The 14,181-nt window shown below is 38.3% G+C and overlaps 4 protein-coding genes across 5 annotated transcripts in view; 2 read left to right on the forward strand and 2 right to left on the reverse strand.

Moving 5' to 3' along the window:
- On the forward strand, positions 723–5,525 carry LOC104757541 (conserved oligomeric Golgi complex subunit 6). Of its 2 annotated transcripts, XM_010480291.2 has the most exons (10): positions 723–1,252; positions 1,347–1,454; positions 1,562–1,629; positions 2,250–2,373; positions 2,473–2,593; positions 3,736–3,761; positions 3,975–4,229; positions 4,311–4,595; positions 4,689–4,820; positions 4,909–5,525. In XM_010480291.2, the coding sequence occupies exons 1-10, from the start codon at positions 830–832 to the stop codon at positions 5,404–5,406; spliced, it is 2,040 nt and encodes a 679-aa protein (XP_010478593.1). In that variant the 5' UTR covers positions 723–829; the 3' UTR covers positions 5,407–5,525. The 2 variants fall into 2 exon arrangements, with proteins under 2 accessions (XP_010478593.1, XP_010478594.1); XM_010480292.2 differs by lacking the exons at positions 3,736–3,761; positions 3,975–4,229; positions 4,311–4,595; positions 4,689–4,820 and adding exons at positions 2,833–3,087; positions 3,169–3,453; positions 3,547–3,678 and having other exon boundaries at positions 2,473–2,619.
- LOC104757542 (pentatricopeptide repeat-containing protein At1g31790) lies at positions 5,541–7,015 on the reverse strand. Its single transcript, XM_010480293.2, has one exon. The coding sequence runs from the start codon at positions 6,790–6,792 to the stop codon at positions 5,566–5,568; it is 1,227 nt and encodes a 408-aa protein (XP_010478595.1). The 5' UTR covers positions 6,793–7,015; the 3' UTR covers positions 5,541–5,565.
- LOC109124772 (protein LUTEIN DEFICIENT 5, chloroplastic-like) lies at positions 7,464–10,817 on the forward strand. Its single transcript, XM_010480295.2, has 15 exons — positions 7,464–7,696; positions 7,855–8,071; positions 8,185–8,256; positions 8,355–8,465; positions 8,557–8,748; positions 8,853–9,014; positions 9,093–9,188; positions 9,280–9,381; positions 9,471–9,503; positions 9,583–9,663; positions 9,744–9,826; positions 9,913–10,044; positions 10,117–10,177; positions 10,268–10,333; positions 10,475–10,817. Exons 1-15 carry the CDS (start codon positions 7,464–7,466, stop codon positions 10,619–10,621), a joined length of 1,788 nt encoding a protein of 595 aa, XP_010478597.1. The 3' UTR covers positions 10,622–10,817.
- Positions 10,765–14,181, reverse strand: part of LOC104757543 (formin-like protein 14) — a 7,091-nt gene continuing 3,674 nt past the window's right edge. Inside the window, exons 6-19 of the mRNA XM_010480294.1 lie at positions 13,973–14,181; positions 13,661–13,781; positions 13,284–13,355; positions 12,982–13,080; positions 12,764–12,805; positions 12,605–12,685; positions 12,470–12,520; positions 12,307–12,388; positions 12,133–12,227; positions 11,918–11,989; positions 11,708–11,824; positions 11,501–11,569; positions 11,335–11,401; positions 10,765–11,239 (exon numbers count right to left, since the gene is read on the reverse strand). The exon at positions 13,973–14,181 is cut by the window's right edge and continues 1 nt beyond it. Of these exons, the coding sequence (XP_010478596.1) occupies positions 11,055–11,239; positions 11,335–11,401; positions 11,501–11,569; positions 11,708–11,824; positions 11,918–11,989; positions 12,133–12,227; positions 12,307–12,388; positions 12,470–12,520; positions 12,605–12,685; positions 12,764–12,805; positions 12,982–13,080; positions 13,284–13,355; positions 13,661–13,781; positions 13,973–14,181 (1,362 nt within the window). The 3' untranslated portion in view covers positions 10,765–11,054. The remainder of the gene's footprint in view (positions 11,240–11,334; positions 11,402–11,500; positions 11,570–11,707; positions 11,825–11,917; positions 11,990–12,132; positions 12,228–12,306; positions 12,389–12,469; positions 12,521–12,604; positions 12,686–12,763; positions 12,806–12,981; positions 13,081–13,283; positions 13,356–13,660; positions 13,782–13,972) is intronic.

Below are 14,181 nucleotides of genomic sequence, written 5' to 3' on the forward strand. Positions count from 1 at the left end.
ATACACAATAAATATTAAAAATTAATATGATATAGTGTGAGTTAAAATATCTCGGGACAGGCTTATATAGCGGGACAGGTTTTATCGATATTTATATAAATTAAAAAGTATCATTAATTCGGTGTTACACGGGTAAAACATCATTTCATTATTTTGTAAATATTTTGTAAAAAATAAATTATATTGATTAAGTAAATATTATGTAAAAAAAATTAAATTGATTTTTATGACTATAGTCACGAATAGACATATCTAATTAAATTAATTAATTAAGTAAATATTATGTAAAAAATAAATTATATTGCGGTATTATATAGTTTATTTAACAATTATTATATAATTATAATATACTTTTGCAATAAATACAACTTATAATTTAAATATTTTAGTTATAAATAATTTTGGCCCGTGGTGTACCGCGGATCCTAATCTAGTTAAGTATACTATAATTTAAACATTTTATATAATCCAATGAACAATTATGTATTTATTTTCTTACACCAAAAGAAGTTTTCTAATATTCCTAAAAACGGTTTGGTGCCACAACAATTCTTAATTAACAAAATGAATTATCAAAAATAAGAAAAATATGATCTCATTTAGATTTAGTGAGAAAAATTTACCCTCAATATGATGTCATCTATAATGGACCATCATTAGAGGCCCATTAATTAAAATATAACTTGGGCCTAAATTTCTGAGTTTTCGACCCGTAGAATCATTTCAGATCCGACCGTTCTGCAAGAGGAAGATCACCAGAGATCGAAGAAGAAGAAGAAGAATGCTCGAAGATCGTTTGTAGAAGAAACCCGAAAGAAGCAGACTAACAATGGCGTCGACGGTGGGATTAGCACCGGGAATTTCTCGGAAGTTGAAGAAGGTATTGGAATGTCGTACGGATAGTCCGGATCTGGTGGCGTCGCTTAACGCTTTATCCTCTTTCTACGACGAGAACAGTGCTCACGCACGGCGGAACCTCAGATCGACGATCGAGAAACGAGCGCTTCAGATCAACAGCGAGTTCCTAAGCGCGGCTGATTCGACTCAGATCGCCTTGGATCGTGTGGAGGAAGAAGTGAATGCTTTAGCTGATTGTTGCGATAAGATCGCGGCGGCGCTAAGTAGCTCGGCCGCTACCACTAGCGATATCATTAGTACTACTGAGAGGCTAAAGCAAGAGCTTGAGGTCACTACTCAGAGGCAAGAGATCGTTAACTGTTTTCTTCGTGATTACCAGCTTTCGAATGAAGAGGTGAGTGAGCTCTTAGCAAATCATTAACTTGATGGTGATTAGATCTCTGTAATGTGAGATTGAGTGTTGATTATTTGATGCAATTTTTTGGCAGATTAAAGCGCTTAGAGAAGATGAATTGAATGAGAATTTCTTCCAAGCGTTGTCACATGTTCAGGAGATTCATTCCAATTGCAAATTACTTCTCAGGACGCATCATCAGGTGAGATTTGCCATATTTTCACTGTGGTTTCGCAAAATGTATGTAGTTTTAGTGCAAATTGGATCGTTGTTGTTAGTATTGAGTGTATGGGACGTTTGTGTATGCAGCGTGCTGGCTTGGAACTGATGGATATGATGGCTGTATATCAAGAAGGAGCATATGAGCGCCTTTGCAGGTACATATCTGTTTCTTTCTTATAAAGTAGAAACTTTGTGTTTGGATATAGCATTGCTAGTTTGGAACCTAGATTGTTTGGTGTATCCTGAACTTCTCCACAAATCACAATGTCCCTTTATATATCCGTTTTTTTCCAACAAGACTTGTTGGCAGAAATTTAGTGTTTGGATTTAGCATGAATCATTGCGGAATATGGAACTTAGATTGTTTGGTGTTTCGAACTTCTCTACAATGATTCTTTACACTTGTTAGTTTGCTTTTGGCTGTCTAAGTCGTGCTAGAGTTATGCATTACGTATGTAGCTTGGGAAGAAATATGTTAGTTTATCCATACCGAAACATTTTGTCAAACTATATAGAGGATCATAATAATTTGGTATATTTCAGATCCAAAAAATTGAAACTTGCATTGGGTGAATGGAAACTCTTTTCATGAAATATAGAAGGATGATTTATTTCGGAAGTAGGTTTACCTTTTCTAAATCCGCCTAGGGGCAACAGGAAAACCCAGGACCAGCCCTGCCAAGTTGAAACTACACTGAGTCTTTTTTGTTTTTGCTGTGAGCTTATATAGATATTCGAGATATGAAATATAACTAAACAAACCTTGATCTTCTAGGTGGGTTCAGGCTGAGTGTAGGAAACTGGGTGATACAGATAACCCAGAGGTGAGTGAGCTTCTGAGGACCGCTGTTCGCTGTCTCAAAGAAAGACCTGTGCTCTTCAAATATTGTGCAGAGGAGGTTAGTCTTTCGACTTCACTGAAGTTTGGTCTTTGTTGAACTATTATGATATGGGGCATGTAAGCCTGAGCTCCTTATGAACTATGTCAAATCATCCAGGTAGGAAATCTGAGGCACAATGCATTATTTAGAAGATTTATTAGTGCTCTTACACGTGGAGGACCTGGAGGAATGCCCAGACCCATTGAAGTTCATGCTCATGACCCCTTACGATATGTGGGTGACATGCTTGGGTGGCTACATCAGGTTTGTGACGACATTTCTTCTCCTGTGATCCCCCATTTTATCCTCATGCTACTGATTTCAGAATGGTTGTTTGTTTGCTACACTCAACAATAGATATAGTATATTGGTAACTGTCAGATCAAGTGTGTGAATTGAGTACTGGATAATCATAGACAAGATTAAATATCGTGTTGTCGTTTTTTCTTTCCTAATGTGATGTTGTTTTGCTTGCAGGCTTTGGCATCAGAAAGAGAATTGGTTCATGCGTTATTTGATATAGACGCAGCTGACCATAAATCAACTGCAAATAATACCTCTGAGAATGATGCCCTAAAGGCAGCAGAATCAAATTTTACATTTGTCCTGGATAGAATTTTTGAAGGAGTTTGCCGCCCATTTAAAGTGAGAGTCGAACAAGTTCTGCAGTCACAACCAAGTCTTATTATTTCTTATAAACTCACCAACACATTGGAGTTCTACAGCTACACTGTGAGTTTCTATTTAACCTCTGAGAAATTTTGACCTTTATCGCTCTACTATATTCATCATTGGTTGCTTCTCACCTTGCAGATCTCAGATTTACTTGGGCGAGACACTGCTCTTTGTAATACAATCGGGATGGTGAAGGATGCTGCACAGAAAACCTTCTTTGACATTCTTAAGACCCGAGGGGAGAAACTTCTACGATACCCTCCACCTGTAGCTGTTGATCTCTCTCCTCCTCCAGCTGTCCGAGAAGGAGTTTCTCTAACTCTTGAGATAATCGAGAATTACAACAGCATGATGGTTTCCGCTTCAGGAGAAAAACCCGCTTTTGATCCCGTCCTCTCTGCACTACTCGACCCAATCATCAAGGTAACTGAAAGTAGAAGCAAACTTATAGTATATGTTGTCCATGATAATCATATCAAATTGAAGCAAATTTCTCAACATTCTCAAATCCTGCAGATGTGCGAGCAAGCTGCTGAGGCGCACAAATCGAAGAAGAGCGGCCTACCCAGAAGAAGCAGAACAAGTACTGACTCAAGCCAGTTAACCTCAGTGGATGCTCTACTCTCTAGCAGCCCATCTCCACCACAGGTATCATTCGCCTATACAAANTTGAAGTTCATGCTCATGACCCCTTACGATATGTGGGTGACATGCTTGGGTGGCTACATCAGGTTTGTGACGACATTTCTTCTCCTGTGATCCCCCATTTTATCCTCATGCTACTGATTTCAGAATGGTTGTTTGTTTGCTACACTCAACAATAGATATAGTATATTGGTAACTGTCAGATCAAGTGTGTGAATTGAGTACTGGATAATCATAGACAAGATTAAATATCGTGTTGTCGTTTTTTCTTTCCTAATGTGATGTTGTTTTGCTTGCAGGCTTTGGCATCAGAAAGAGAATTGGTTCATGCGTTATTTGATATAGACGCAGCTGACCATAAATCAACTGCAAATAATACCTCTGAGAATGATGCCCTAAAGGCAGCAGAATCAAATTTTACATTTGTCCTGGATAGAATTTTTGAAGGAGTTTGCCGCCCATTTAAAGTGAGAGTCGAACAAGTTCTGCAGTCACAACCAAGTCTTATTATTTCTTATAAACTCACCAACACATTGGAGTTCTACAGCTACACTGTGAGTTTCTATTTAACCTCTGAGAAATTTTGACCTTTATCGCTCTACTATATTCATCATTGGTTGCTTCTCACCTTGCAGATCTCAGATTTACTTGGGCGAGACACTGCTCTTTGTAATACAATCGGGATGGTGAAGGATGCTGCACAGAAAACCTTCTTTGACATTCTTAAGACCCGAGGGGAGAAACTTCTACGATACCCTCCACCTGTAGCTGTTGATCTCTCTCCTCCTCCAGCTGTCCGAGAAGGAGTTTCTCTAACTCTTGAGATAATCGAGAATTACAACAGCATGATGGTTTCCGCTTCAGGAGAAAAACCCGCTTTTGATCCCGTCCTCTCTGCACTACTCGACCCAATCATCAAGGTAACTGAAAGTAGAAGCAAACTTATAGTATATGTTGTCCATGATAATCATATCAAATTGAAGCAAATTTCTCAACATTCTCAAATCCTGCAGATGTGCGAGCAAGCTGCTGAGGCGCACAAATCGAAGAAGAGCGGCCTACCCAGAAGAAGCAGAACAAGTACTGACTCAAGCCAGTTAACCTCAGTGGATGCTCTACTCTCTAGCAGCCCATCTCCACCACAGGTATCATTCGCCTATACAAAACCGTTACGGTACATCAATGTTCTTAACCCGAGAAGATGTTCCTAAGTTTCATTTCTTCTTTTTGCAGAACAATGAAACACCCTCTAAAATTTTCCTCATCAACTGTCAATGCGCGATCCAACAACCATTGCTAAGACACGATGTTGCGTCCCAATACGTAACCAACATAGGATCAATGATCGAAAACCATATAAACCTCCTTGTCCAGAATGAAGTTGACACACTACTCCAAAAATGCGGGCTTTCAGACAAAATGCAAATCTTTCGCTCTTCCACATCTGAATTTCCCTTGTCTGAACGACAAGACACGTCACCCGCGATGCTATCCGAATGCCTCAAGGCGTTCTTCGGCCTCGTTTTGGGAAGCGAAGGCTCTCTTCCTGAGTTTGAGCAGATACAAGTCCCTAAACTCAGGTCTGAAGCTTGTGTCAGGGTCGCTAAAACTTTAGCTGAAGCGTACGAAGTTATATACCAAGCTGTAACAGATCAACAAAATGGATATCCAGATCCGAAATCTCTCGCCCGACATCCACCAGATCAAATCCGAACCATTCTTGGTATATGAATATGTACGCTTCTTCTTTTTTCCAGACATCGTACGAAATCAATACTTGTAAACCAAACCAAACAATTGATTAATCTGTTCGTCTAAATTCTCTTTTCTTATATATATAGATATTTACATATCATGTTCTTCATTTTCACTATCTACAGTTTGGTAAATCTAAAAGTGGGCATCGTTCAAAAGCATGTCATGTGATTTGATACCAGTGGCTTTCATCTGATGGAGAAGCTTAATGGCTTCAATGTAAAACCCATTCTGCATATAACCCGCGACCATGGCGTTCCAGCAACTATCACTCGTCTCATCTTTCCTACTCTTGAACACCTGTTCTGCCTCTTTCACTTTCCCATACTTCCCATACATCTCAATTAACCGACACTGGATCAAACAATCAGACTCAACCCCGAGCTTTATAGCATTCGCATGCACTTGTTGCCCGCTTCTCCCACCGTCACTCACCCATGTGCATGCTTTCAAAACATTAGAGAACACTGAAACGTTCTTCTTGACTCCATGCTTACCCATTTCGATGAAATCACGGATTACTTCTTGAAACTCCCCTTCTCTGTAATCATTAGTAACCTTGGCTGCCCAAACAACAGTGTTAGCATTGGAGAGCTGGTGTAACACAAGATTAGCATCTTCCAAACACCTGAACTCTCCGTAGAAACGTATCAAAGAACCAGAGAGATAAGAATCTTCGTCGTCTATAAACCCTAGCTTCTGACACAACCCGTGAACCTGCTTCCCTAACGCCAAGTCTCTGCTCATAGCACACGCTTTCAAAACACAACCCATAATCCAAGAAGGAATCTTGAAAGCACCATTCTTAGAATGTTTCAACATGGAAACAAAGAGCAAAGCAGCGTCTTCGTAATCACCCGTTTCAATACAACCGAGGAAAACAATCGCCCAGGAATGAAAATCTCTGTGAGGCATTTTATCGAACATCTGGCGTGTGATATCCAATCGCCCACAAGACACATGCATCAGAAGAAGACGATTGATAAAAGTGGTCGTGGGTCTTATACTAGACTTCAGGATATGCACTTGCAGCTCGTAAGCTCCACGTCGATCGTTTTCTCTGGCTGATTCTTTGGCAAGACAAGAGTAAAGGTCTTCGTTTCCAGGTAGAGAAAGCGAATCCATTAGTCTGAGAATATCGGAAGTTGAGCAACGTGGAATTGACTTTTGCGTCTGGATCTGGGGTTGTTGTATAACCACGACTGGCTCTGATTTCTGGCGTTTGGGTTTCCTTAGCAGAAGCTGAACATCGAAGTTGGTTCTGACGTCGTTTCCTACGGTTCGTGCTGTGGAGTTGTTGTAGTTGAAGGAAGGAATCAGAGATGGTGGAGATGGCGGTAATGCTAATTCCAAAGTTCTCATTTTTTTTTGTAATAGGAGAAAAAAAAAAAACTTGAGAGAACTTTTAAAGTTTGAAGATTTTGTATTTACAATCGAGAAATCGTTGGTTTTTTTTTTTTTTTATCTAATCTCAGAGGAACTGAGAAGAGCAGCTCTTTATAATTTGGTTTCCAATTTTTGTGTGTTTTTGAAATTAGAGAGACTAGAATTCTACATTTGTAGAAGAAGAAGATGATGATGATGATGAAGAACAAAGCGATACAAAAAGACAAGCCGGTTCGGTTCAATCTCAAATAATATTAGGTCCGGTTTGTTTTGTGGCGTAACCGGCTCGATTTAAGATATGAAAGTTAAGTACGCGCAAATTAGGCGCGTTAATATCACTGCCACAAAATTTGTTTTGTTGTCGTCTTTTTTTTTTTTGTGGTTCGCAGGTGCGTGTGTCTTTCTTATTATTGTGTTTAAGGAAGGTTACTAATCAAAATAAAATCTCTGGAGTTAGGGGACTAACTAATAATAATGAGTGTACAGCTCTTAATAAAAGAGATAATGAGTATACGTTAGTAAAATGCACACGTGTCACTTCTCCTTCTTCTTCTTCTTCTTCTTCTTCTTCTGAAGCTTCTTCACACACTGAAAAAATTTCGAATTTTGTTTTCATGGTTTTGAGTTGTGTGTGATTTGAGGTGTTTATGGCTATGGCGTTTCCTCTATCGTATAATCCAATATCCGTTAAACCAGTAACGTACTCTCGGAGATCGAACTTTGTAGTTGTCTCTTCGGCGGGTTCTAATGGAAGAGATCCTTGTGAGGATAATTTAGTTCCTAATGGAGGTAAAAGCATCGATAAGCTTCAAGAGGAGAAGCGTCGTGCTGAGTTGTCTGCTCGGATTGCTTCTGGAGCTTTCACTGTTCAAAAATCTAGGTGAAATAAATCAAAACTCTTTCTCTCTGAATTAAAAAAAAAAAAAAAAACAAGAATCATGGATTAGAGATTTGAGTTTAGTTTCAGTAATCTCATCCATGATCTGATTTTGACATATATATGGTTCTTGGTTTGTCTTTGTTTGTGTTTGTACAAAGTTTTCCATCTACAGTGAAGAGTGGTTTATCAAAGCTTGGAGTTCCAAACAATGTTCTTGATTTCATGTTTGATTGGACTGGCTCTGACCAAGACTACCCCAAGATTCCGGAGGCCAAAGGCTCGATTCAGGCGGTCCGGAACGAGGCTTTCTTCATCCCTTTGTATGAGCTTTTCCTTACTTATGGTGGTATTTTCAGGTTAACCTTTGGGCCAAAGGTTTGTCATTTTCTTGTTTTTCTTTTGTTTCTTTTAGCTAAAGAGTTAAATCAGTATTGGTCTTTTTAAGGATAATTATGAATCTATTTCATTTTTTTTTTGTGTGTTGGTAGTCGTTCTTGATCGTCTCGGATCCTTCTATTGCTAAGCACATATTGAAGGACAACGCTAAAGCTTACTCCAAGGTATATATATGACCAGTAGCATTACCAACAATTATACCGATGAATATGGTTTAGAGTGTCGTGCTTTACCTTATACAAATCTACTTGTAAAATCTTAGGGGATTTTAGCTGAAATTCTAGATTTTGTCATGGGAAAAGGACTCATACCAGCTGATGGCGAGATATGGCGTAGAAGAAGGCGTGCCATTGTTCCTGCATTGCATCTTAAGGTAACCAACCACTTTGTCAAAAAAAGTATGATTCTTTTAATAAGTTGAAAGATATAAATCATTGTTTGCATTTTCTTTCCTTTTTATATAGTACGTAGCAGCTATGATTAGTTTATTCGGAGAAGCTTCAGATAGACTTTGCCAGAAGCTTGATGCTGCTGCATCAAAAGGGGAACAAGTAGAGATGGAATCACTCTTCTCTCGTTTGACACTTGATATTATCGGCAAGGCCGTTTTCAATTACGACTTTGACTCCCTAACTAATGATACCGGTGTCATCGAGGTTCTCTCAATGATTACATTTTCTTTACAGTTTATTTATTTACCTTTGTGTGTGTTTGTTGGATCAGCTTAGGATGAAAAGATTTTTGTGTTCTCTTTTGTTAGGCAGTTTACACTGTTCTAAGAGAAGCTGAGGACAGAAGTGTTTCACCTATTCCTGTTTGGGACTTACCGATTTGGAAAGATATTTCCCCACGTCAGAGGAAAGTTGCTTCTTCCCTCAAGTTGATCAATGACACACTTGATGAACTGATCGCAACATGCAAGGTATAACTCGGAGTTAAAGTCCAAGAATTGTGCATAGCTCCTTTGGATCCTCATTACATTTGTTGTCTTCTTACACAGAGAATGGTAGAAGAAGAGGAGTTGCAGTTTCACGAGGAATATATGAACGAAAGAGATCCTAGCATCCTTCACTTTCTTTTGGCTTCAGGAGATGATGTAATAATATAGTCTGTTGTTTTGGAATCCAATAGGTATCAGCTTCAACGGATCTTAAAATGATATGTGTTTCTTCCCAATTTGTTGTCAGGTCTCTAGCAAGCAGCTTCGTGATGACTTAATGACAATGCTTATAGCCGGACATGAAACATCGGCTGCAGTATTAACATGGACCTTTTACCTTCTAACAACGGTAGAGACTGGACATTATCAACCTAAACAAAAGCAGATGATTTGATTTGCTCCCAAATTTTGTTTATAACTTTTGTTGGTATTGTGCAGGAACCTAGTGTAGTTACCAAACTCCAAGAAGAGGTATGGATATACATCATTCTTGCAAATGGTCTTACAAGAACATTCACATGTTAAAAAGAACTGTTTGGTTTTATTTTAGGTTGATTCTGTTATTGGGGATAGATTCCCAACCATAGAAGATATGAAGAAGCTGAAATACACTACCCGAGTCATGAATGAGGTAAAAAGGCAATTGAATTTACTGGTTGAGAAAAACAAAGATCATTGGTTTTTACCTTTTTTACTTTTAATGTTGTGCAGTCATTAAGACTATATCCACAACCACCAGTATTGATACGTCGGTCTCTAGAGAACGATATGCTTGGACAGTATCCCATAAAAAGGTCACAAAAAATTCAACATTGTGGTTTTCGTTTTGACAAAGAATGCTTTATGTTCTGATAAAAGATTGTGTTTGAAAAACCAACAGAGGAGAGGATTTCTTCATCTCGGTTTGGAACCTACATCGAAGTCCTCTTCATTGGGATGACGCGGAGAAGTTCAATCCCGAGAGATGGCCTCTAGATGGACCAAACCCAAATGAGACCAACCAAAACTTCAGGTAAAGCCTTTTTTGCTTGTCACTTCTCCTTTGATTATAATTTTGATTAATATGGGGAACTTTTTTCGCCAGTTACTTACCTTTTGGTGGAGGACCTCGGAAATGCATAGGTGATATGTTTGCTTCTTATGAGGTAAAAAGTTATTTCACATCAATACTTGTTACATATGATACGAGTACATGCTTCAGATGTTCTTGTAGTGACAGAAATCTCTGTTTGTAGAATGTGGTAGCAATCGCAATGCTTATTCGAAGATTTAACTTTCAGACTGCACCAGGGGCTCCTCCGGTATAGTCATCAGCAAACCCCTCCTGTTCAATCTCAAAACAAACAGATATATTTTAAAACTGAGCTAAGATAAAACTCGAAACGCAAACTGAAATATCACTGATGATTAGTTCGTTTCTCGAATTTGTTGTGGATGGACAGGTGAAAATGACTACAGGAGCTACAATACATACAACAGAAGGTTTGAAATTGACAGTGACAAGGAGGACAAAACCTCTCGACATACCATCTGTACCAATACTTCCAATGGATGCTTCCCGAGATGAAGTTCCCTCTGCTCTGTCTTAAGTCCTCATCTTTGCAAAACTGAAAACAAAAAACAAGCTCAACTGAAGAAGCACAAATCTTGTGCTAGAACAACAAATGTAGACTTTGTTATAGAATTGACCAATGCTTCTGATTATTTCTCTGCACTATGTTGTGCAGACAAGTAAAATGTAAAACATTTATTATTCTTTGGAAAAAAGAAATGTTTTTCTCTGCACAGTGATGATAATATAACTTTTGGATTTTACAAAAGTTCCATAGTTTCTAGGACATAAACACGAACCTCTGATATTTACATCAATGGAGTGATCAGAGATAAAAAAACACTTCCATCTAACATCATAGAAGTTGACTACTTCGTCTCTCGTTCCGTATGTGCAACATTGACTCCTATAAAACAAAGCTTTTAACGATCCGAAATCTTCGGGTCATCAGTTAAAAGACCGATGTTTGTTCATGTTCTATGTCTCTGGATCTGCTGGATAAGATCGTTATCATTATCAGAGCCATCTTTCTTTGTTGCTGACTTCTCCTTTATTGCTTCTTTCTCCAGTTTCTTCTTATCAGCCTCGGCTTGTTTTTCATTCTCCTCTCGAGATTTGATGAACGTCTTCATGAAAAGAGTCAGAATCTTGGTCACTGCAGATGGGAACAATGGTCGGATTAGAAATGAATATATGCACTTGTCCCAGAATGGCTTTAGACAATCTAGAAGAAGAGATTTGTGCATGTACCTTGCTCGAAAGGACATCGAGCTGGATCCTCACCGAAGTAGTGAGACAAAGAATCTGCATTTCTTCCCTGTGAATTACAACATATAGCAATTATTAGGATTGGAAGATGAGTTCGAATTGCTTGTCCCAGAAGGGTAAAAATAACTGAGGAGTTGTTATAACTCACCACTTCTGAATATAACGAAGCAAGCGTCTTCACTTCCTCATCAGCGGTATCAAGAAAATCCTTCAAGACCTGAAACATAAAGTAATCTCATCTGAAACAGCTACAAACATTTTGTGGTTCTTATCATTTGCCAATGAATTAACTAAGATGCACATTCCTGATACCCATATGAGCAAACTAAAAACACATTTTCACTGTGTAGCTCACCTTCCGGAAGCCCAAAGAAATGGCACCATCATTTTCTGAAGCCATAAGTTCTTGCTCAACCTTTTCAAGGCCTTTAGTCGCCGCTTGCATTTCTTCAGCCAAAGTTTTCAATTCAATCTGCAATATTCAGAAACAATAAGGGAAAATGAGAAGGCGGAAGCTCATATTGCAAGTTCTAGCATCTACCACAAGGAAAGAAACAAGCATAACCTTCGATGCAGCTTCTAAGTGAACAAGGTCATTAGCAAAATCCAGCAATTCTGGCATTTTCTCACCAACAAGCTAGACAGTAAAAAGGAAACAAGGTATAAATTTCATCTTCACACAGCACCTTAGGCAAATAACTGCATTTACAGTATGATGCACTTCTAGCATGCTCTGAAAATACTGAGATTAGAAAGAAAGTCAAGTGAGGCTATTTCTACCTTGCATAAGTAATGCATCAAAGTCATTTTGTTATTTTTAGCACGAGTATCAGATAATTTAAGAAGACTGTCCAGTTTGAACCCCACAGCAGACCCTGTAACACAAAGGCACTACATCACCAACATACTTTAAGAAAAATCATGAAACTGGAAATCAATAGTAAAACATGATACCTCTCGCAGTTCCCTGATTTAGAGCATTTCCCAGTGTTAAAATTGTTTGCATAATTTGACGCAACTTTGCAGACTCCTTCACCTGGTACATGATAATGAAACTTAATTACCAAGATGGAGATATATATTGCCATGACTTAGACGATCTCACCCTCCACTATACCTCTTTAGTAGCAGCGTTTATTATATTTAGGCAGCTTTTTAACTCGTCAACCTGAAAAGAACAAAAAAACAACATCGATTACAATATGTCTTAAGACAGGAGCGACCAAATTCAGAGAGAGATTCACTTTTCTACCTGAGAAGCAAAGGTTATCTTAAAGCCAAACACTCGTAACTTTGCTTCAATACGTGGAACCTTCATTAATTCCATGAAAAACTGGTACATATGCAAGGTTAAGAGTCAGAGCACAGATGGTATACAAGTATCATCCAACGCTTTAAGAACTGGACAAACCTGTTCACACTTTCCGAGCATTTCCTTGTCACCAGTATAATTCTGAAACAAGAACAACATGATTTAGCTTCAGGAAATACGGAAGTGTTGAAAGGAAAAAACTCAACATGATCTTTCTTTGGTTTTAATTTTTATTAAGCTTACTGTTTATGAAATAGTTCATAAGGAAAAGAAAGAAGGCTTTCGAAAGAAATATGAAAATTAAACTTTGAAATTACCCTCAACATTTCCATTTCCTCCTTGGTCGGGCAAAATTTGATGAGATTTTCAACCTGGTCGATGTCCAGAGCTGATGAATCTAAGGCTAGAACTGCACTCTAAGATAAGAAAAGGATTTGAAATTCTCAATATTAGAAATCTTGTTTACATTCATTGAAAAGAGATGAAACTATACAAAATGTTAGATAAAGATATGTGTAAGCACTAAAGAACAAAACATGTATGTTTATGACAACCACCTTTCATTATTGTTACAACGCCAAAATGATGAGCAGAAAAGATACTCAAAGCAAAAACTTACAAGCATATCTGGTAGAGGAATCTTTATTTTCGTCAGCATTATTTCACAGTTATTTGCTCTTCGCAGGTCAACCTACAAACACAGAAAAAAAGGTTAGAACTGAAAGATAAGGAAACTAAGAGGCAAGAATCGTAATCAGTTGTATTAGTTATAGAGTACCCATTTGAGGGAATAAGTGCCATTTGCAATGTCTATCATTTGTCAACTTTTTCTAGTAGCCAAAGTTAACCTTAGATCATCATATAATTATCTGGTTATTGCACACTATATTAGGTGATACCTGTTTAATTGATCCCCTCTTAATTTTTGGTTTATAAAATGTCATTTACATCTTATAAATGTTATATGTATACAGAGGTGAAATTGAGATGCCTTACAAGTTGAACTTTCTCGGGTTTGCTGATACTAGAACCCCGGCGACCTGTGTTTTTCTTAGCTGTGGTATCTGAAACTGCAGAAAACAGACTCTCGAGCTCTGATATATCTATTTCAGGGGCCCTGTTATGAAGATTCGTAAAAGTCATCGTATTAGTTCAAAGAAAAATAGCAGCTAATGGGAGACAAGCAAAACTGCAAGACAGAACTGGAACGACGGTTGACTTTTCTTTCATCCATCAATTAAATTATTCAGAGACCATGAATGTCAAATTAAAACATAAACAAGACGGAAAAACAGAAGAGGAACCCACCGTTGTTGATTTTCTTGTTTCTGAGTATCAGCCCACAAACTACCTTTTGCTGGCCGAGTAACCTTAGACCAATGCAAAGGTTTTAGCACGGTTTTCTTAGGTACAGCAATAGGAACACTCACGCCACGGCCTCTTCCAAGTCCTGATGAAGCTCTGCCCCTTCCTGCAGAAGGAGGTGGCGGTGGTGCAGTTGAACCTTTTGCTCCCAG

The sequence above is a fragment of the Camelina sativa genome, chromosome 17 (genome assembly GCF_000633955.1).
Source record: "Camelina sativa cultivar DH55 chromosome 17, Cs, whole genome shotgun sequence".
Taxonomy (NCBI): Eukaryota; Viridiplantae; Streptophyta; class Magnoliopsida; order Brassicales; family Brassicaceae; genus Camelina; species Camelina sativa.